The following is a 22,674-nucleotide window of genomic DNA, read 5'->3' as shown; positions in this document are numbered from 1 at the left end:
TATAATAACAAAAATAAAGAAATTATATATTTTTATACTGAATAGTTTGATTAGTTTCAGATCCATTAGTTTCATTAGTATTTTATTATCGTATGTGCTTTTGTGTAGAACTTCGCTAAAAGGGGGATGAAACATATAGAAGTGTCAGACTGAAGTGTGACATCCTTTAGCATTATAACCAACGCATACAAATAAATTGTTGTTCTGTTTCTTTATATTGATTTGGCCATGTATTTCCCATAGACGTGGTCCAGAGTAATGAGTGTTTCTACCTTTCTTTTACTGCCTATGGTTTCTACCAGAGCCCGTCTTTCTACCGTCTACACGGCGGCCACGTGATCTCTAAACCACGCCCTTCAGTTTGCTCGTTGACGTCACTCCATTTCACTCCCATCGTGCCCCGCTGCAGCCATCATCTTTAAGTTCAGAGCAAGATGGCGGATAAACCAGGTACGGTTGAATGGGACATGCATAGATGAATATATTTCACTGTTGGACGGGAAGGCTTTACAGACAGCGCATTCTCTTATTATTTCTGCGTCTGAAGGCACGAATGGAGTGAATGTTCATGTGGTCGTTTGTACGCAGTGCGGTTCAGGGCCTCGAAGCGGGCAGCGAGTCATGTCAAGGACTTTCAGTAACATCGGCTGCACTGTTTTATCGATTACAGTAATGACCAAAAACATCTTCAGTACATGCACATTCTTCTGTAGTGTTTTTTTTTTTTAAGATACTCGAGCTAGTGAAGCGTGCTTGTTCGGTAATGACACAAAATTTTAGCGTCCAAATAACTCCGTTAATGCAGAGTTTTAATTTTGTTGGTTAATAATATTGGCATTTTGCTGAAAGTCTCCAGGAGGAGACCAACTACTTCTAGTAACTATAAAGTAACAATAATAACTAAAAATAAATATTCTGGAGTAAAAGTGTTCTTACAAAAAGTATAACGTTAGTTCTTCTGTATCTAACATCATGGTACTGAATGTATCTCAAACAGTTCTTTTGTAGTGCTGAAAATTATTCTAATATATGTGAAAGCAAACAAACATAATACCATGGTGCATTTTGTGACAGTTTGGTCTGATTTGAAACAAGTGCATTTTGCATAAGCTGCAGACTGAGTGTGGAATCCTTTAGCATTATAACCAAAGCATACAGCTATTATTTTTTCTTTCTTTTCTTTTTCACAAACTAGTTAGTTCTCAGTTTCATTTTAAAGCACAGGAGAACTAGCTTGGTGTGTGTGTGTGTGTATATATATATATATATATATATATATATATATATATATATATATATATATATATATATAAAACTATAACTGTTTATTTAATGTATTTTTTTCCGATAGTGGCCCTGGCCCAGAAGAGGCTTATGGACGTCAAACTCGGAGAACTGCCATCATGGTTTGGAACAAGAGACTTCACCCCAAACGGACTTATTGGTAGTGTTCGAGGAGGTAATGGCCAGTGTATTAATCATTACAAAAATATTTTGTTGATCAGTATTGTTTTTATTGTAGCTATTGCATAATCTTTTCCCCAATCAAAACTTATTTTAGGATATGAGAGATATTACAACAAATACATCAATGTGAGGAAAGGTGGCATTGGTGGAGTTGCCATGTTCCTTGCTGGTTACATTGCTCTGAGCTACCTCTGGGAATACGATCACATCAGTAAGTACAAATTAAAAGTATTAAATAATCGGTAGTAGTGTGTCCTTCACTGTTGTACTGCTGTCTAAATTAAGTGTCACTGAAAAAGTGTTTTCTTGTCTCCTGATAGAGCACGACAGGTGGAGGAAGTACCACTGAAACCCACTGGACCACCAGGGCAATCAAATATTTTGTCTGCAGCAGTGTGATCATCACACTCCAGCTTTCTCTGTTTGTGACCAAGAATAAAATGACTTTTATTTAATCTTGGCTCTTTATTGAAAGTATACAATATGTTAGCTGTGTGTAAAAGAGCTTGATTAGTGTTCACATTTCTTGTGATGAATTAAACGTGTATGCATTTCATTAAGGATTAATAGCGTTTTTGTATTTTTGTATGTCACGACTCAAGCATTAGGATGGTTCCACTTGTTTTAAAACAGATTCAGTAATAGCCCAGATTATTAGGGTAAAAATGGAGAAAGTCTTTATTCAGGCAAAAATGACCATTCAAAAGCTATCTTGAGGTTGATCTGTATTGTAATAAGCACAACAACCCAACAAATCAGATTCATTTAATATATACATGAAGCATCTTCACAGACTACAAAGTGATGTTCTTTCTGCCTCAACAATTTCAGATAATCTTGGTTGCTAATTGACAAAATTCTCTCTGAAAAAGTTTAATATATTTTCCTCTAATTTCAGCACTGCTTTAAAGTTTAAGCAATCAAGATGCTTGTTGCTCCAATACAAAAGACTGTAAGGTTTTATGTGAAAGAAAAACAGAAATCTATATGAAAACAGTAATTACTGTTCATTCTATGTATTCAGTGTATGTTGTAACTGAGATGCACTTGGCACATAGACAGTGAAGGAGAGCCACATTTATGTCCCTCAACTAAAGCTTTTGCAGAGACAAGTTAAAAAAATGGTTCACCCTCAAGCCATCCAAGATGTAGATGAGTTTGTGTCTCCACTGGAACACCTTTGAAGAAATGTAACATTACATGACTTGCACACCAATGGATAATCTGCAATTAATGGGTGCCGTCAGGATGAGAGTCCAAACAGCTGATAAAAGCATCCCAACAATCCACCAGTAATCCACATGAATGTAATAGTTTGTATTTGATTATGGACTTGTATTTTGGCTAAAGAACCAATGGTTTAAAATTGAAATGCTTTAAATGACATTAGTTTTTTAAAAACATGCAGATTTTCACTTCACAAGATGGTAATAGATTGAGTCATTTGGATTATTGTAATGTTTTTATCAGCTGTTTGGACTCATTCTGACGGCACCCATTCACTGCGGAGGATCCGTTGGTGAGCAAGTCATGTAATGCTAAATTTCTCCAAATCTGTTCCGAAGAAGACAAGCTCTTCTACATCTTGAATGGCCTGAGGGTGAGCTCATTTTTAGCAATTATTCACTTCTGGGTGAAATATTTCTTTAATGTACCGGGAATTAAATATCTCACTTTGCAAGTCACTGTCACGTTTATTGGAGATCCTTTTTTATAGAAAACTTTACTGTCCACTCAAAAACGCCAGGTGTCCTTTTGTGCATTTATTTGCATAATGGCCCTTCTCACCGCACTGGAAAAAGCAAACAGAAGCTGAATGTGACTGTGCATTTGAGAATATCATAGTAGTATGTAAAAAAAGAAAAAGTATTTTCTGCATAAAATGAAATGGTGTCCCACCTTGTAACACGTAACTTGATCAAGTGGACGAGGGCCACGAGTTCCACCCATGTTGTTAGAGTGCACAATCCCAACAGAATTTGGCATTCTCTGGTTGTTGTTGACGTATGTGTTGGTTAACTGGATGAGTGACTGTGATGACCTGTTTGTGGGCTGTGTGTTTTGCTGCTGGATATTAAAATTAAGATGATACATAAGTATCAAGGTAAACATTGAACATATAAAAAAATAATCCACAAACCTTTTGCTGAGACTGTGCCTGTTGTGGTAAGGGTGGCTGTTCAGTTGCACCCATAGGGAGTTCAAATCTTGGGCTAGGAATTGAAAAATAAAAATATGTAGAAATGTTTATTTAAATCACACATATGAATAGGTATTCGCAGAAATTGCAATCACAGATACTCACTGCATAAATTTGCATGACTTGCCCTCTGGACAGAAGCCAACAAGGTAATTTACACAGATGACTCTTCTTGTGTGTCTGTGCCTGCAATCCGGACCTAAAGAGAAGGTGAGGGGAACAAAACAAAAGTTGATTTCCTATTAAAATCATTTTTAATTATTTGTTAAGAAATAATGTAATATCACTGTAAAACAATGCTGATTTATACAACTACTCTAAAAGCAAATACCTGGAAATCACTGCAAAATACCTACCGTGCTTGCAAAAGCCCCTGTCGTACCATGGACAATCTTTAATCTTAGATTCTGGGTCAATGTGCAAAAATGGACACTCTTTATTACTGCACTCCCCTGCAAAAACACAAATACATTATCAGCACTACTAACACACACAGAGAGCGATGGATGGATGGATGGATGGATAGATATATAGATAGATAGATAGATATGAAAATACTAACCAAATTTAGAGTAGAAATAACATTCAGGCATCTTTGTCATGTCATACTCGTGTAAAAATTCACATTGGTCTCCTTTCTTGCATAAGCCCCTCAGCCAGTGCTTGCACACCACACTCTTTTCTCCACTGATGTGTCTGAAAGGACACATTCCACCTGTCAAAATAGAAAGCTGTATAGTCTGATCAAAGCAATAAATCTGAAATCTTTAAAGCAGTTTTTGTAACACATGCCTTTAATACAAGCAGCTCTCATGAAGAACTCGCACACAGCTGCGCCCGACTCTGAAAAATAATAACATTTTGTATCATTATTACAACTCTTCTATCCTAAATGATACTTATATAGCAATTAATCTTATACATGTAACTGAAGATTTAAAACAAATACTAATCAATGCTCATATTGACTTACTGTCCATTCCTGGAAAAGGCAGCGGCTGAGCGCCTAACTGTTGTTCTACAGCAATTTCTAGATCAAACTTGATATGATCGACACTCGCGATTAATTCCTGCATTTTGGTAGTATATTTTCTATATTTCTACCAGCAGCTGAAACTCTTATCTTTATAACACCTGAACAGAAAACTAAATAAGTCTTAATGGCGAACAACTTAATTATCAGTTTGCCGTTGATCAGGTTTAAGGTTCTAGATCAGGTTCTAGACGTTAGTTGTCAAAATAGCGAAAAAGTATGCAGACTTATTAGATGAGGGAATCAGTTTTTAATGTAGCTCATGAATAAATCGGTAAAGATAAAGATTATAAATAAACAGTTGAGTTTAGAACCGTCCACTTCCACAACGCTCGTTCACGAGTGACCCCTGAACTCCAGACCGTGAGATCGATTACAATAACATCGATATTCTTGGTCCGAGCAATGCAGTTTTTAGAAAGAAGAGGGGTCATTTTGTCATATTTATATTAAAAAGTGTGTCAACGAACTTCTAGTGATTTGTCGTTAGATTGCAACTTTGAACTTTGGTGGCACAAAGAAAATACGACAGGATGGTCTTGATCAGTGTGTTGGTTGTTGATTAAAAGGTCTGCTGTAGTTCCTCTTTACAGAAGTATGCTGAATGTGGTGTCAGAGAGACCCATTGACTAGCTGACCTGAGATTACGAAAAAACTAAAACAATACGATAAGCGTATTAATTGAGGCTTATATTTCATAGATGTAAACTACCAACCAGAAGCTTTTTTTCTGTTGTTCTGAAATAAATCCAAACTATATGGATTCTGTCATGTTCAGGTTACCAGGACCCAATGAAACTGAATATTGTTGTGAAAGAACAATCCATTTTGTGTTTCTACAGGCATTTTATATATATATATATATATATATTTCAAACGTATTTCTTGACTAATATTCTCCTTTCGGTTAATTTAAAATGATTTAAAACACAAACATCAGTCCAGCTCGTCCTGAACTTCAATAACTTTTTTTGCATATTTTTTTTAGCTTTAATCCTAATTTCAATTTCCCAGAAGTCCCCTATAGATGGTGAAAATCTGACTTTGTTATAAATGTATGTTTTTCATTTGATGTCATTTTTAAGCAAAGAAAATATAGAACATAGCTGACAAATCAAGGAGACTTTCTGACAGTTACGTTTTAATCTTTGTTTTGAAAAATTAATTGATAATTCTAACAAGGTCATGATATGGAGATTTACCCTCTTCCCTTCCAAGACAAAGCCTTTTACAACATTTCATTTTTCCAAACATCACTTTCATTAAAAGATCTGCATGGGACTGATCTGCAAACTGGTATTTTCCATTGATATTAGGATATTTTTGTTGCCACTCTGCAGTGGGTATACAGTCAACAATGCACATGTAAAATAAATCATTCCAAGATTCATACCAAAAAAAAAAAAAAAAAAAAATTACATACAAAAATCTGATTTGTATTTATATGGGATGAGATATGTTATTTGATTCCTTTTACCAGAGCAGAGCATGCTTATAACATATTTTATAAAAGCACACACTCAAAGAAAGCGATATAGTACCCAGAATGATTAAGATACACAAGTTTAATAATAATTAAAAAAAAATAAGCATACACAATCAAAATAATTTTTACAGACCCAACGTCATAATGACACCTCAATAAATGTATTACAAATACAAATCATAGTTCAGTAAGTTGTTGCCGTCTTGACTCATCCAGAACATCCTCTGCATCCACAGTGAGTGCACTCAATGATACGACCCTAAGAAAAAAAATAAATAAATTAGGAACAGTGACATACAGTGAATAATAGGACAGCTTTTTGATGAAAAACAAAACATAAAAAAAATATATAACAGACCGTGACAAGATGTGTAGGACTTTGATTAAATTAAGTCTTCTGAGATGCATGGGGTCAAAAAAACATTAAACATTATATATGCAGAATAATTATCTGTTGTGTTTTACCTTTTCCTGATGAATCTCTCTCATGAGAGGCTCTGTTGCCTCAAAATATCTAATGACTAAATGTAATTTTTCCTTGGCATAAATTTACATTTTATTATAACTGTACTGCATATGAAAGACAATTTTGTGCTTTTCAAAGTTTCATATGCCTTTATTTACCATTTCATAGAATAATGTGTTTAAAAACACAGTACACACGTTTTTCCAAACATCTATCAAACATTTTGTTGTTGGGTTTCTATTATATGGGGACTTTCCATAGACAATTTTAAACTCTTGTAACTGTACTTTCATTCCTCTAACCCTCTGCATTTTTACATTTCCGAAAAAAAAGTCTGTTTTCCTCACAGGGACCAATTATTTTTACTGTAGATGATGGGAGTGATTTAGAGGTACCCATCTCAGAAACTGAAGACAATGTTTTACTTAAATGAAATCAATAAATATATAAAAAACGAAATGTCAGGTTTTGTCCTAAAAATTTATTTAAAATATTGGATGGGTAAAGTGCAAGTAAATAAAAATACAATTATATTGTCAATTTGACTAATTTATTGATACACAAATATTTGGGGTTGAAATTTGCACCCAACAGGAGGGTTGAACAACTTTAACACTGCAGAACTCACCACTTCCAGCTTGCCTTTGGGAACTCTGCAAATGCAATTTGTGCCAAAGTTCGTGTCACGTGTCTGAATGCACCGCAGACAGCACAGATTTTCATAGCCCTGTTTTTTCCATTTTGCAATCAGATTCTTGTCTGCATAGCCCTCTCTGATGCAATATTCATAAAGCTCTGCGGATGAAAATAAGTTAACTCACATGGACAGTAAACAGATGTCGGAATAAAACGAACACTACAAAACAGCACCTCACCGCCATACCTCGACTGATGGCCTTTCTCTTGTAGAAAAGGTCGAAAATGTACCGGCTGCGTTGGTGATGAAGTCTGAAGATTGGCCAGAGGGACTCAACTTTACGTTTGCCCTCATGTGGCTCGGTTTCAACTGGGAAATTAAAGCATCAGTTAACGATCATAACCGATAACCAATAGTTACATAAACATAGTGACAATTAACTAATTTTCTGTTCTATAAGAACAAATCACACGTGCATATTAATGCCACACTACACAAACATCCACTCCGTTTAATTAAAGGTCCGTGATAAACAATCAATCGACATGTTAGCTTTCTGGCTTAAGCTAATTTATTCTGTACTGAACGAACCTTCGCGCATTTTCTGGTCCAGCTCGTCCAGGGTCGGCTCTATGAGCTCCCAACCATCAGGAGGTGGTTTCCTACTCCTTTTCACCTTAGGCATTATATTATTTAATCAAAAGAAGGTCCTCTCGGTTGTTTATCAACAGCGAGTCGCTATATGAAGAACTTCCCCGAGTTCTGTCGCCGAGGAGATGACGTCCCGCCAGAGGTCCGTTAACTTCGAATACTTCCTCAGTGTTATTATATTTGAGATATCATTGCTAAAACGGATGGCATTACACCTAGACCCTTTCACGTATCCGCAATGGTTTTATCATGTTCAAACGATGAAGTTATTCTCTCTTCCAACATTTTGCTTCAGGCTAGGTGTCTTGATCGAGTGCCTGAGTTTAAATATTGGAACATGGAGCAGCTGCAGTTCTATATTTTGTCACAGAAAAGGAAGGGTGTTTGAGGGTTTGATAGAGATTGAAAATCCTAATCGAGCTGCCCATAAAACAAAGAAAGTCACAGACATAGAACTTGAGGGTCCCAGACAGCTTTCCAGAAGGGAAAGGTAAGAGACACTGGGGTGAGTGAAGCTAACAACATTTTCTTCATTCTTTATCATCATTTGTGACCCTGGACCACAAAACCAGTCTTTGATAAATCTGAGGGTGCAAAAAAATCTAAACACTGAGAAAATTACATTTAAAGTTTTCCAAATGACTTCTTAATCTTAACAATGCATATTACTAATAAAAAATTTAGTTTTTATATTTAACAGTAGGAAATTTACAAAATATCTTAATAGAACATGATCTTTACTTGATCTTTACTTAATATCCTAATGATTTTTGGCATAAAAGAAAAATCAATTAATTTTCACCCATACAATGTATTTTACCTATTGCTACAAATATACCCCAGTGACTTAAGACTGGTTTTGTGGTCCAGGGTCACATTTAATGTCACATATTTAACTATTTGCAGACATCTAGACTTGTGAATCTGTTTCCTTTCAGCTCTTTCAATATACTGCTTTCAATATTTCAGAGAAGAGATTGAAAAGCAAAAGACCAAGGAAAGGTATATGGAAATGCATTTAGCAGGAAAGACAGACCAAAGCTAAAGCTGACCTCACTCGACTCGCCATTATCAGAAAGCAACGCGAGGAGGCTGCACGGAAAAAAGAAGAGGAACGTAAAGGTAAAGTAACAACATTGTTAATGTTTTAGAGCAAATTATGAAAATGTCTCGCTGTAAATCAGATATGAATTATTGTTTTCTTCTTTGTCACTGTAGCAAAAGAAGCAGCGGAGGCAGCAGCAGCAGCTAAAGGACTACATACGTTGTCTCTCAAATAATCCAAATAGTGGATTCTTAAGATGTTTTGATGCATTTGGGGACAGTATTTGATTATACTGACAATGTTATTTTTTGAAGACAAATCAAAAGATAATGTAGGATGCTATAACACAACGTTCCATTGAAAAGAACTATTTCAGAGTATATTAATCTAGAAAGCAGGCATTTAATTGTCCAAATAAAATGCCTTTGTGAGAGCCCTGATGCTTCACTCTTATATGTTAATGCTTGCTTTCACTTTGATATTAGGAATACATATTTATTCATATTTACACATTGCCACATGTAGCTCAGTCAACTTTGCTGTCTGAGTTTAAAGAATTATTGTAAGAACAACAATTTTATAATCTGTCATCAGTTGTAAAGGACCTGATGTTATTTAGAATGATGTTCTGATGGTATCCTCTTCTTCAAATGATGTAAAGAATAACATTCACCAATAAAATGTCAGAAGTTTTTTTTTTTTTTTTATATAGTTTAGTAGTATTCTTTTAACCCTTCTGAGAAACTGTTTTGATTGAGGTGTAGTTTGTACTCAAATCTATTTATATTCAAAATGTTGTAGTTGTTAAATGTATTGACAGTTGCATTTATTTTTAGATAATTTTTAGAATGTTTAAGAAATATTTGTCAAGTTCATTTTAAGTTATATATCTTTGTATTTTTATTATTACTAATATTATTACTACTACATATATTTGTATTATAATTTTAGATAAAACACCATGCCCTTGTTCTCCAGTTCTCAGAAAAGCACAGGGTGACTGTAGCATGTATCATCTGAGATTTTGATAGAAAGATGCCACCACTGATCTATATGTATATAACTATTCTAAATTATAGATCATGGTTGCCCCGCCTTTCGTTATGGGCGGGACAGACAGTTGGTTAGCCACGCCCCGCAACGCGTTGATTGGTCTCCAAATTTCGCGGACTTTGACACGAGGAAACCTAAAAAAAACTTTTCACACAAATTTGGGACGGAGCGTTATTTTCTTTCGTAAAGGTGAGTTGAAGGAATGTTTCCTTTGCATATCATCACAGCTATATAGAGAAACATTGTTTAAAGCTAAGGTAACGGAAATCAGAGTTTTAGTGGATCAAATCAAAACCTTGTGACTGCATGTGCTCCACATTCTCGGCCGATGTATGTCGATCTGTTAACTTACCATTGTGCAAATCGGTGCATAAAGAGCACGTACACATTGCTATTTGACATCTCTGTGTCAAAGAATCACATCGGTTTCGTTTTTATAAAGTAAGCATTTGTATCTAAGCCACACATCGTTTGATATGTAATAGTTACAGGATGTATTTCGCGGAAAAAAATGTAACCCTAAAGGTAGTAGTTCCGGTTTATATGTCTGCGAATCTAATTTTGTCTTTAAAGTTATGGACAAGACTTGGAAAAAGCTACTCAAAGTTTGTTTCGTAATCTGCCAGAAGCGTGCTCAGCGCAGGCAGCTGCAGTTGCATCATTTGATTGACAGCTGAGCAGTGTATTTATGGTTATTACAGTGTTTGTTAGTGTTTTTTCAGTTTTCGTGTAATTGTAATTTGTGTTTTAGTAATTTTTTGTGCTATTTTAATTACATTTTTTACCTTTATGTATTTTATGCAATTTTAGAACTTTAAACGTGTATTGAATGTTTTTCATGTAATATAAACATTTTATTTCAGCGTTATTTGAATTAAAGAAAACTATTTTTAATAGATTTTGTTCGCTAATAACTGCTGCTATGTGCATCACATTGCTGATTACTGAATATCAGTCTGAGCAAAACTCAAAAGAGACTGAACAATAAACATTATACTGTGCATTTGATCCAACAATACTGTGCTTTTAAGTTAAAGAACTCAAACTCAAGTATTATTTTACTACAAATTATATAACCCAGTGTATACTATGTTTTGCATATGGGGGTCTCTTAAATTATATACATTTATTTATTTATATTTTAAAAAAATTCTCTCTAGGGATCATCAACTATGGCACAGATCAACGGCCATGACAATAAAACATGGGAATCTCATAACAAGATGATGCTGGAACCTCTGAGCACAAATGATCCTGAGGTAAGTCAGTGATTTATATATGCAACCAGCCTCAAGACTGTATTATTGTGAATCCATGCAGTGGACTATGAATGATATTCTGCTGTTCAAGAGGGGAAAAAAAATGTTGTGGGGGTTATGATGAAATCATGTCTCCTAGACTCTGATCTGCCATGTGACCGGCAGCTTTAACCTAGCTGTCCTCAACTTTGATTCATCAATCAAAACTTGTGTCATTGCTTGATATTTGTTTATAGCATTAATCTATTTCTGTGTGCACTAGGTATTTAATATAATAAAGAAGGAAAAGAAGAGGCAGACGTATGGATTAGAGCTCATTGCCTCTGAGAACTTCACTAGTCGGGCTGTTTTGGAGGCTCTGGGTTCCTGCATGAACAACAAATACTCTGAAGGTTATCCTGGTCAGAGGTGACTATTGTGCAATGACATTTTATATGATGTTACATTACAATTTTATATTTTTGCATTTGCCAATAGGATCAGTGTTGTGTAATTTAAACTTCGAACTTAGACATTGTGCTTATGCATTAAAAATGTCAAACTTTGTTAAATGTTTTAAGGTATTATGGAGGCACGGAGCATGTCGATGAACTGGAGCGTTTGTGTCAGGAACGAGCTCTCAAGGTGTATGGCCTCGACCCGGAGAAATGGGGGGTGAATGTTCAGCCGTACTCTGGTGGGTTTGTTTCTGTGTCACTGGACTGTTGCTGTAAGAGATGATGTAACAATATGAAACTGTAACACGAGCACATTGTTTGATAAAATGTTTCTTTTTTTCCTCAGGGTCACCAGCGAACTTTGCCGTATACACCGCCATAGTGGAGCCTCATGGGCGCATCATGGGCCTTGATCTTCCTGATGGTGGCCATCTCACACATGGCTTCATGACCGACAAAAAGAAAATCTCAGCCACTTCCATTTTCTTTGAGTCTATGCCGTATAAGGTGACGTTCAACATAGTGTTGATCTCTAAACTGAACTAATGGGAAAAATTGATGTGTAATTTGGTAGTTTATTATACATGTTAGTTCACCCAAAAATTAACATTTGTCCATCTTCTACTCGCCCTCGAAGCATCCTAGGTGTATGTGACTTTCGTCTTTCAGAATAATCCAATCGAAGTTATAACAAATATTGTCCTTGCTCTTCAAAGCCTTTCAATGGGGGTAAATGGGTGTTTGTTGTCAACAGTTCAGAAGACGTGAAATAAAGTGCGTGCATCTGTAATAAAATGTCCCTCATGCGGATCCTCGTTTTGTGCTTCTAATCCGTGACCAGCGTTTTGTTTTGTTCTATTTCACGTCTTCTGAACTGTTGACAACAAACACCCTCTTACCCCCATTGAAAGGTTTGGAAGTGCAAGTAAAATTTTTTATATAATTTTGATTTGGTTATTCTGAAGAAGAAAGTCACTCACACATGCTTTAAAGGGGGGGTGAAATGCTCGTTTTCACTCAATATCCTGTTAATCTTGAGTACCTATAGAGTAGTACTGCATCCTTCATAACTCCAAAAAGTCTTTAGTTTTATTATATTCATAAGAGAAAGATAGTCTGTACCGTTTTTTCCTGGAAAAACACGACCGGCTGGAGGCGTGACGTGTGGGAGGAGCTAAAGAATCACGAGCGCCAGTAGGCTTTTGCGTTGAGAGCGTTTGGAAGCTGTGACACCGTGAGGAAAAAACCATCATCCAAAACAAACCATGGCTAACAGTCAGATTCAGCCGTATATCTATGATCCAGAATCAGATCCAGAGGCTGAAATTTAACAAGAGCAGCAGCTGCAATGACTACAGCAGGACGTCTCTATGTAGTATGTATTGAAACTTTATATATTGGCTTAGCGGTTTTGGAAAATTACTAGGTTCCGCTTTGTCGTCTTTTTTTTTTTTTTAAGCTGTACATGTGGAAAGTGCAGTTTGATGACAACATCGCATGTTGTTTACTTGATGTGCTTACACGCCGATAGCTAAGTTAACAACACAGAGATATTTGAAGCAGTTTTACTCACCTGCGGTTCCAACACACGATCGTGACCCTTTTTCGTTGGGACTGCATTATCCTTAAGAAATAAACGATATGCAAATCCGGCGTCAAACTGGGCCTTGTTTGTAAAACAAGCATCTTCGAAATGCAGGGAACAAACACTTGCACAACTCCGTTGATGCTCTGTAAAAAAAAAATCCATCCACTGGTCCCTTAATGCTGTTTTTTTGGTAATCTGTGCAGGGTTGTCTTGCCCTGGCAACCAAAAACGCACTCCTTTTGTGACATTCCTCTCTCTCGCTCTGATCAGTGAATGTCTGTGCACAGCCTCTCTCTGCTCTGCTCTACGGGAGCACGCGCTCTTCCAGCAGAAGTGCCTTAGGACCCATATAAGGAAATTCCGCTCCATCTAACGTCACACAGACCCATACTCGAAAAAAACTTTCCGAAACTTGTGACAAACCGGAAACATCGGTATTTTTGAAACTTTGTCCATGTTTAGCATGGGAATCCAACTCTTTAACAGTGTAAAAAACTCAGTCTGCATGAAATAGCATTTCACCCCCCCTTTAAGGGTGAGTAGAAGATGGACAAATTTTCATTCTCGGGTGAACTAAACCTTACATTTAAAAAAAAAAAAGTGAGATTTATATATATTTTTTCATCTAGGTCAATCCAGAAACTGGATACATTGATTATGACAGACTTGAGGAAAATGCTCGTCTCTTCCACCCAAGACTAATCATTGCTGGTCAGTGCTGTTTCTACCCCCCGTTCCAATTCTGACAGTTGAGATTTGAGATTTAATTTTTTTTATTAGACTTTTATTCAGCACTTTGTTCAACTATCTGATGTGCTACATAATTAATTTAGGAAAGAACGAGATTTTGCAAAAATTACAAACAAATACAGAAAGAGATTTTCTGAACATCCCCTCTTTCTGCTAGTAATCAGACAAACAAATTGGGTTTGACTGAGTCAGACTGACTCAGGCCTGCTATTATGCACTAGTTGGAGGGGACAAAAGTACTTCAACATCAAAAGAAGTGACAAACATCACATGTAACATTTCTGTGTACCATTGTTAAGGCACCAGCTGTTATTCCCGTAACCTGGACTACAGTCGCCTGAGAAAGATTGCAGATGAGAATGGAGCGTATCTTCTGGCAGACATGGCTCACATCAGTGGTTTGGTCGCAGCAGGAGTCGTTCCATCTCCGTTTGAATACAGTGACGTTGTTTCCACCACCACTCATAAGACCCTGAGGGGCTGCAGGGCAGGAGTCATTTTCTTCAGGAAGGGTGAGTTCAGTGTGAATTGACCTGTCATACTAAATCTCGGCCATTGACAGCACTGTCATGATAAACTCTTGAATTTCAGGGGTTCGTAGTGTTGATGCAAAGACGGGCAAAGAGACCCTGTATAACCTGGAGAGTCTGATTAACCAGGCAGTGTTTCCTGGACTACAGGGCGGCCCTCACAACCATGCCATTGCAGGTAAGAGCTGATGTCCTCCGAATGTTTTGATGAGATCAGGTTATGTAAGGTGAGATAAGTTTACGTACGTTTGCATTTACACTAGGAATGTTTGATTAATGTTTGATTGGGGGAAGTCGTGACCTAACGGTTAGCGTGTTGGACTTGCAATCCAAGGGCTGTGAGTTCAAGACTTGGGCTGGAAGGAATTGTAGGTGGGGGGAGTGAATGTACAGTGCTCTCTCCACCCTCAATACCACAACTGGGGTGCCCTTGAGCAAGGCACCGAACCCTAAACAGCTGTCCGGGCGCTGCAGCATAAATGGCTGCCCACTGCTCCGGGGTGGGTGTTCACAGTGTGTGTGTGTCTACTTTGGATGGGTTAAACGCAGAGCACGAATTCTGAGTATGGGTCTTCATACTTGGCTGTATGTCACTTTCACTTAATCCATGATTTATTAATCAACATGTAATTTGAACTTGCAATTTAATTTAGTTCAGTAACCATCCAATTAGATGCTGGAAATACAGTTATCTGATGTTAGAATGCACAAGTATTTCTCTGTATGTAGAGAAACAAGCACCATTCTTTTGTGTTCCCTTTATAAAACTAATCGTCACTCATGTCAGCGCTTGCCAGGAGAGCATGCAGGTACACTGTAATTATATCATGATCAGACTAGTGGTATATGTATGTATGTACTGAATTTAGAGTTCTTACTTAAATTCAAAGACAAAATAAATGTTTAAAATATTTGATAATCTTCAGATTGTTTTAATTGAATATGCATTTTTCTGTAAACATTGATTTAACAATTAAACTGGTTTAATTAAAGAAATGACCACATGTAACAAATTTTTCATGTTCAATTATTAGAATTTTGCCGAATGACTCAAGCTTGTAACAAAAATGTTGAAAATGTACTTCCAGGCTGTATGTAAGCTTGCAGGAAATAGTCCTTGTCATGCGTTAAATGCGTTGCACACATCTGAATATTTGGTTTGAACTGTTCTGTAACAGTGTTGTAAATACATCTTATCCACTGATTTCTAGTCATGTCCTCTTTTGGAAGAGAAACAGTGTCTCCATGACATAACAGTAGAGACATCAACAATACTACAGTGACAATCAAAAGTTATGCCTTGTTTCTTTATGTGAACATTTTGATGGTGCTAGGCAAATCTTTCCAAATAGTGATGGGTGTATTTGAACGAGGCGTTTTAGGAGGGTGTGGACAAGACTTAACTTTTATAAAGAATATCTCTTTAGGTTTGAGTCTTTACAACTTTAGGGATCTTATCTATTCACGAACAGATCGTAACACTTCAAAGAGAAAGGACAAATTTAAATCGCGTCATATGATCGAGATTTGATTTGATTTAATATCACCTAACATAAAGTACATACAAAATGTTCTTTAAATTAAAATTTGTAATATTTATGAACAATTTTAATTATTTACCTTTATTGGTGCTATTAATAATAAAAAAAAAAACGGCTAGATCTATATTTTGTCAATCGATTGTTAATGTTCCCGCCAAATGACATCCTTAAACTTATTTCTGATTTTTTTCTACCCAATATGTTTTTTTAAATTTTTGTAATTTTTTTTTTTCTACCAATTATGTGCTTTATTTTATTTGTCTGATTGTTTGATGTGATGCACAGGTGTTGCTGTTGCTTTGAAGCAGGCTCTGACTCCGGAGTTCAAGACCTATCAAGTGCAAGTTCTGGCAAACTGCAGGGCTTTAGCAGCCACACTAATGGAAAAGGGCTACAAAGTTGTTACAGGTGAGTTCCTTAAAGATTTAGGTATAAGTTATAGGTAAATCAAACTGTTGTCTGAGGGTGACAGAGATTGGATACAGTTGCTGCTGTGTTCACTTTATCTGTTGTCTTTGTATTTAGGCGGCTCCGATAATCATCTCATCTTGGTTGATCTGCGTTCAAATGGAACTGATGGAGGAAGAGCAGAGAAAGTCCTGGAGGCTTGTGCCATTGCCTGCAACAAGAACACCTGCCCAGGTGCAGTGAAAATAATCAATTAATAGCCGTGTAACTGACCAGTCCTTTACAATGAACTTGATCATGTTGGACATCTTTTTGTGTATTTTATTACAATAATCTAACCAGTTATTCCACCGTTTCTTTTTCCAAACTTTGTAATGAAGGTGATAAAAGTGCCTTGCGACCCAGCGGCCTTCGTTTAGGGTCTCCGGCTCTTACATCTCGAGGACTTTTGGAGGATGATTTCCGCAAGGTTGCTGAGTTCATTCACCAGGGTGAGTTTTATGCTTATGCAATAATGTAACATTAATATCATACTTGATATTATAATTAATAATATGTGTATCTGTCCCCAGGCATTGAGTTGACATTGGAGATCCAAAGAAACATGAATCCTAAAGCAACTTTGAAGGAGTTTAAAGATGAATTGGCTCAAAATGAGAAGTACAAACTGAAAATAAACGTAATTCGAAAGGAGGTCGAAGACTTTGCTGGAAAGTTCCCAATGCCTGGGTTGCCGGAGTTATAATAACTGTCTTTTCTGACTATTTGCTCTTCCTGGAATAAATATTTCTATTGATTTAATGAGCACAAAGGCTTGAATACTACTGAGCAGTCCACTGCGATTATAATGCGTGTCAATGACTTGCAATGCAATTCCTCAATGACCATTTGTATAAATCATCTAAATGGTCCATTTTTGATAACACATTTAATTGGTTTCTTTTCAGTGTTCTTTACACTGTACACTTAAACAGATCAACAGAGAAGAAAATGACCAACTGACACAATGAATCTCTACATGCAGTGCAAATAAAGCCTGAAATATTGTGTGAACATGTGATTAGATCTTTTTCTTGCTGATAATGTAAAATGTACTTCTCACTGTTACTATTTACTCTAATAAAGTTTACGTGTTTAAATCATTACAAATCATGTGCCCTTTACTATTTAATAAAAGGAAAGTATGTTTTTGCTGAAGACACAAATTGCTAGGTATAATGCCTTTAAATGAAGCAATACAAAGCTAAATCAGAAATAATTTAATGAAACTGAAAGCAGAGAAATTTCACAGTGGACAGCAAATTATAGCACAGAGATGACCCTCAAAATGTACTCGGCTTAACATCTGTAAATATTTTAGCAGTAACAGTATACCCCACCTTACCCCACACAAGCTCACAGTACTGTCTTAAAATAGATTTATGAAAAGTAGCAACAAAAATGCATGATTAAGACCGTTACAGCAAACAAGATTTGTTCAGAAACGGCAAAAAAATAAATAACCTTAGAAGTTAATGTGCGCATAATTGTATGGCTTATTCTCAATTTACATTCAACAGACTGCAATTAAATGCTGAAAAATCTGTCTCTAACAAATCGTTATAAAGGCCAATAATTACTGGGTAGCCAAAACAACTTGATTTTAAGACACACTTGTGATGAAACGGCGATGGCAGTCAAGATCTGTAATTCTGGACTACAACTGCTATCATGCAGTACTGGGAATAACAATTACAGACAACGTATTTTGGCAACAACCATTATTATCGTTCATTTCACATCAAGTGCAACAGCCATTAGAATGAAGTGCTACTTCATCCACACAGTTACTCATGCTGACATTGCTTGCACACAACTTAGACAACAATTTATATCCATTTGAAATATATCTAGAAAGGCTAAATAGTACAACACAATGGACATGTCTATATCCTGCCACCATATTTTGCCATCGTTAAATTTTTGTGTTCTTCAAACATGCAGAAAAGTTGTGTAACAGGTCTCCACGATGTGACATTTTACATGCAGTACATTCATTCACCTCATCACACAATTACGTTAAAACACGAAGGGCAGTTGGCTCCATTTTTGTTTGTTTAACAATGCCTTTAACCTTTGTTCATTTTTGTATTCAGTTATACAAAATATTACATTTTCCCCTCAGACTTTATGCTGACTAGTAAGAGGGCAGAAAAAAGGGAAATCTCTGGTTAATTTGCATGGTTTCCCTACATTATTAATTAGTTTAGTGTATTCATTATTTCTCGAGCCCAGAAAGCAAGTATCAAGCACGTATAGAGCGAATTACTGAGCAATCCATGAATTAACATTAAATTATCTACCAATTTAAATACACAATGTTAATGCATTTTATAAAGGCTGCATATTGAGGAGAATGTGTATTATAAAATACTGATCTGTTGCCTCATAAATTAGCTCCATTAAAATTCTGCTTGTGATTTTCATGCAGTAACAGTTGCTTTGCTTGTGAGGACAAAAAAAAAAAAAAGGAGCAAAACACAACATTAATTATTAAATGGGATACCAGGACCGGATTAATTAAATGGTGATTAGAGAATGCTGGTTTTGCGGTCAATGAAAACAAGCATGTAGCTACACATTTAAATGAGCCGTTTTATACAGACTCTTTCAAAACAAGACTACTTGTGCTTGAACGATGGTGAAATTTTGCTGAATCTTGATTTTATGTCCTCAGACCACAAGAGGAACCATTTTACAGAAAGCCAGTTGGCAATAGATTTAAATATGGAACCTCTACACTAAACAAAGTTTGTTGAGTGTAGAGGTTGCATATTGAACGTCCGGTGTAAGAAAATGTGGTCTTTACTATTTTATTACTATACTGTTGTTTCCTGGAATGCCATGAAGAGAAAAAAGGTGATTACATTCAGTACATGTGGTCTCCTGATTTTATCTGGGTCAGTGTTGAACATGTAGTGGACACATTCAGATTTTGTACAAATAGCTGGTGGTGTAATTAAAACAAAAAGACTGGTTGCCCCCCTTTGAGGACCCCTGCATGTAATGCTGCTTGATGAGCTCACTCAGGTACTGGACGATTTTACTCTCCTCCACAGTGTAGCCGAGCTGCAACAAGAAATTAGTCCTACGTGATGTTACCGAGCCCTGGTCGTTGATGTCCATGGGAAGGTGAATATGATGGCAGAATGTGTAAAGGAATGCCCTGGCTGTAAGCTGAGTCAACATACCCTGAACATGGAGGAAGTAGGTACTGCCACGTTTGATCTGAGTCCTGTGGTCTGCCAAACGGCTTATTAGTGTTCCTTTGTATGGTGGACACCGGAGGGTCTTGCTGTCACAGTCCAAAATGCTTATGTAACGGCTGTATCGATTCAAAGAGTGGAGAATGCTGGATCCAGCTGGGGAGGCAGCTCTGAAAAAAAAAAAAAAAAAAGAGAGAGAGAAAATAATGAAACACTGCACTTTTGGTTACTGATTTAAAGCATTGCAAGCAAAACAAATACACTGGTTTTGACCACTTTTGAAACTAAGATACTGAATTATTGATTGACTACAGGTCAGCTTTACGCAACATACCTCTGCAACCCAATAAGTTTCCATCTCTGCAGGTCGGTGAGCTGAAATGGCGATGAAAGCCACGGCTGGACGGTTTCACCGTACTTTCCGAGATTGGGAACGAAAAACAACAATGCATTGACTAGCTTCCTCACCGTGCCCTCGTCCACCCCTAAAATAACAAGCGTTCGGCCACTAAGAAGGCAGAAAATGGCTTGCTGAGCAAACGGATATTGCCTGATGAATCGAAGAGCGTTGTGACCAGCTTTCTTCTTCTGCTTTAGCGTCAACGCACTGCCGTAGGTGAACGGAGATACAGCACGGTCAGAACTTGTGGAGGCGCTCATAAAGCTTGTACTATCCGAGACGTCTTCGATATTAATTTTCGCCACCTCCTCCGAAAGAACGCCAGTGTTCAGTTCAGAAAAAGTCAGTCCCATGTTTGGGCTCTCTGCAAGGGCTGACTCTTCCAAAATGTAGTCCATCTGTAAGGCAGGGTCTCCCTGAAGAAGAGACAGAGGTTCTCGGTTCACCACTGTGTCGCCACAGCACTCCTGAGCAAGCTCAGGTAAAGGTTCCTCAAAAACGAAACCCTCCTGTCCAATACAGCAGGCTGCATCCATCAGGACTAGATTCCCATCAGTCATCCTTTGTGGGACAGCAACAGAGCTGGATGCACTTTCAGATGGTGATGCAATGGATACCTTGCTCTTTCTTTCGAGACCATCAAAGTAATTTGCCTGTAGACTGGAAGGACTGACACCTCCAAAAGCTTCAATGCTCTTGTCACTACTGAAACTCCCTTTGGTCTCGGTGTCGGCGGCCTCTGAGGTTTCCTGCGTAATGTCAGATAAACTGGACTCAGGAGGCCCTTCAATAGACTCCACACCTGGCTTCATGTGATCTATATCTATGCAGCTTGTGTATGATTCCAGACTCAGCGGCTCGCCAGTTAAGTTCAGAATGGGGACTGTTGGATTGTTGGAAGAAATACTGAAGTTCTTTAAGGGTACTTCGTTCTCCCATTCGCGTTCAGCTTCAAAGAGGAAACTGGTAACTTTCTGTTTGCCCACAAGAGCCCTGTCAATCTGGCTAGTGTAAATAAAGCACAGATCTCCTCTGAAAGACTTCTCAATTATGTTTAGTTGCTCTAGAGTTTGGTGAAAAAAGCTGGCGTCACAGAGCTCTTCCATCGTTTTCAAGCGTTTATCAAAGCACTTCGCAGATTTGCCCTTAATGAGCTGAGGCGTATAAGAGGACTTTCTAATATCGTTTTCAGTTTCCACAGTTTTATCTGCAATGTCAGAAGGATTACTATTAGGTGTTTCATCCAATACACTCGTGTCAGCCAGTTTCTCTGTCTCGCGTTGTACAAAATTGACATCTTTCTTTTTTCTGGAAGGATAAGATGTTATTTGCCTCAGCAGATCTTTGTGTTCATAGATGGACTTCTCCATATTGGCCAATTCATTTGCCTTCTCAATAGCTTGTGTGGAATAACAGCCATTGTTCATTTTCTGCAGCTCAGCCTCTTTGTGCAGCACTGATCTGGTGTACTCTAGGTCTTTCAGTTTCTTTTCCAGTTCATTTGCGAAAGCTTTCCTGTTGCCTGACTTGAGAAATCCGGAAGCCTTGGAAAACTCGGATGACAGCTCTTGAAACTGATGCATGATCTTCCTTTCGTCTGCGGAAATGTAGGCCATGCAAAAGGGGCGCACAAATCCACGGGCCTCCAAGTCGTACAGTGTCAGATGATGGACGTAAGCGAACGCCCCTTCCTTGGAATCACCCAGGACAACTTTTGAGTCCTCCACAAAATTGAGCCTTGGGTAGTTACTGCCAGGAGGATGCCCAACAAAAGACGCCTGGTAGTCCACAGACATGATGCGAAGTGAGAAGTAGTTAAGGTCAAATGTCCCACACACTTTGGGATCATTGGGAATGGTGAGTAAAGGCTGAGGACCAACCTGTTCTGAAAATTCAGAGATGAGTATGAAATCTTTTGAGAATTTTGCATAGGATGTCTTCGTCCAGGGATTTGCATTGGCAGCATGAGCAAACAAAGGCACTGAAAACTCCTCTGGAAGTGAGCATGGATCTGAGAACGAGTCCCCAAAGTCATCTTCTTTGGTAAAAGCCACCACATCTGGAGAGCCAATCATGTTCTCGGAGTATATAGAGAGACATCAGCTGAATTATGCTTCCATACTCAGAATCTCAAACAATGATCATTTTGAAAGCACAAATCATAAACACACTGTGCACTGAGGACTCTCTCTCTGTCTTTGCAGCACGGCTGGTTTAGTCCACTGAGCCAGATCACGATATGATATCCATGAGCTTGAAGACGATGCTCTCCAGCCTGACTGACATTTAACGTCACCTTCCATAAAACTGATGCATCTAGCAATCGTCGCCGCTTATATACACCTATTTATAATCCGGCATCTATATAACACATCTAAACGAAGACACAGCTGTTTCGCTGTACTCCAGCCGCTCAACAGACTGACATCCTCTAACAGCAGCCATATTTAAACGATCGTAACCTTCCCATGTGACTGT

At 37.5% G+C, this 22,674-nt stretch overlaps 5 protein-coding genes and 1 pseudogene across 9 annotated transcripts; 3 read left to right on the top strand and 3 right to left on the bottom strand.

Moving 5' to 3' along the window:
• The first annotated feature begins 315 nt into the window (after nt 1–315).
• LOC127951966 (ATP synthase subunit f, mitochondrial-like) lies at nt 316–1,922 on the top strand. 2 transcript variants are annotated; one of them, XM_052550139.1, is made up of 4 exons: nt 316–450; nt 1,352–1,459; nt 1,562–1,678; nt 1,788–1,922. In XM_052550139.1, the coding sequence occupies exons 1-4, from the start codon at nt 435–437 to the stop codon at nt 1,814–1,816; spliced, it is 270 nt and encodes an 89-aa protein (XP_052406099.1). In that variant the 5' UTR covers nt 316–434; the 3' UTR covers nt 1,817–1,922. The 2 variants fall into 2 exon arrangements, with proteins under 2 accessions (XP_052406099.1, XP_052406110.1); XM_052550150.1 differs by having other exon boundaries at nt 448–669.
• Nucleotides 1,923–2,118: 196 nt separating this feature from the next.
• On the bottom strand, nt 2,119–5,070 carry LOC127951957 (cleavage and polyadenylation specificity factor subunit 4). Of its 2 annotated transcripts, none has more exons than XM_052550127.1 (8): nt 4,641–5,070; nt 4,460–4,510; nt 4,230–4,382; nt 4,024–4,119; nt 3,773–3,866; nt 3,608–3,680; nt 3,367–3,531; nt 2,119–3,259 (listed from the first exon to the last, which is right to left on the bottom strand). In XM_052550127.1, exons 1-8 carry the CDS (start codon nt 4,741–4,743, stop codon nt 3,191–3,193), a joined length of 804 nt encoding a protein of 267 aa, XP_052406087.1. In that variant the 5' UTR covers nt 4,744–5,070; the 3' UTR covers nt 2,119–3,190. The 2 variants fall into 2 exon arrangements, with proteins under 2 accessions (XP_052406087.1, XP_052406083.1); XM_052550123.1 differs by having other exon boundaries at nt 3,367–3,534; nt 4,641–5,068.
• A 1,180-nt stretch (nt 5,071–6,250) lies between these two features.
• LOC127951943 (protein BUD31 homolog) lies at nt 6,251–8,081 on the bottom strand. Its single transcript, XM_052550108.1, has 4 exons — nt 7,881–8,081; nt 7,536–7,658; nt 7,281–7,447; nt 6,251–6,445 (listed from the first exon to the last, which is right to left on the bottom strand). The coding sequence occupies exons 1-4, from the start codon at nt 7,972–7,974 to the stop codon at nt 6,395–6,397; spliced, it is 435 nt and encodes a 144-aa protein (XP_052406068.1). The 5' UTR covers nt 7,975–8,081; the 3' UTR covers nt 6,251–6,394.
• A 10-nt stretch (nt 8,082–8,091) lies between these two features.
• Nucleotides 8,092–9,684, top strand: LOC127951950 (28 kDa heat- and acid-stable phosphoprotein-like; annotated as a pseudogene).
• Nucleotides 9,685–10,085: 401 nt separating this feature from the next.
• Nucleotides 10,086–17,700, top strand: LOC127951928 (serine hydroxymethyltransferase, cytosolic). Of its 2 annotated transcripts, none has more exons than XM_052550075.1 (12): nt 10,086–10,227; nt 11,199–11,297; nt 11,560–11,705; nt 11,858–11,973; nt 12,081–12,241; nt 13,952–14,033; nt 14,372–14,584; nt 14,664–14,780; nt 16,429–16,551; nt 16,669–16,785; nt 16,932–17,042; nt 17,124–17,700. In XM_052550075.1, the coding sequence occupies exons 2-12, from the start codon at nt 11,211–11,213 to the stop codon at nt 17,294–17,296; spliced, it is 1,446 nt and encodes a 481-aa protein (XP_052406035.1). In that variant the 5' UTR covers nt 10,086–10,227; nt 11,199–11,210; the 3' UTR covers nt 17,297–17,700. The 2 variants fall into 2 exon arrangements, with proteins under 2 accessions (XP_052406035.1, XP_052406043.1); XM_052550083.1 differs by lacking the exon at nt 10,086–10,227 and adding an exon at nt 10,352–10,479.
• A 95-nt stretch (nt 17,701–17,795) lies between these two features.
• On the bottom strand, nt 17,796–22,672 carry LOC127951914 (guanine nucleotide exchange protein smcr8a). Of its 2 annotated transcripts, XM_052550070.1 has the most exons (3): nt 20,131–22,656; nt 19,782–19,966; nt 17,796–19,659 (listed from the first exon to the last, which is right to left on the bottom strand). In XM_052550070.1, the coding sequence occupies exons 1-3, from the start codon at nt 22,269–22,271 to the stop codon at nt 19,634–19,636; spliced, it is 2,352 nt and encodes a 783-aa protein (XP_052406030.1). In that variant the 5' UTR covers nt 22,272–22,656; the 3' UTR covers nt 17,796–19,633. The 2 variants fall into 2 exon arrangements, with proteins under 2 accessions (XP_052406030.1, XP_052406021.1); XM_052550061.1 differs by having other exon boundaries at nt 17,796–19,966; nt 20,131–22,672.
• Between the last annotated feature and the right edge of the window lie 2 nt (nt 22,673–22,674).

The sequence above is a fragment of the Carassius gibelio genome, chromosome A3, assembly GCF_023724105.1.
Source record: "Carassius gibelio isolate Cgi1373 ecotype wild population from Czech Republic chromosome A3, carGib1.2-hapl.c, whole genome shotgun sequence".
Classification (NCBI taxonomy): Eukaryota; Metazoa; Chordata; class Actinopteri; order Cypriniformes; family Cyprinidae; genus Carassius; species Carassius gibelio.
This window is presented reverse-complemented; position numbering and strand designations above follow the sequence as displayed.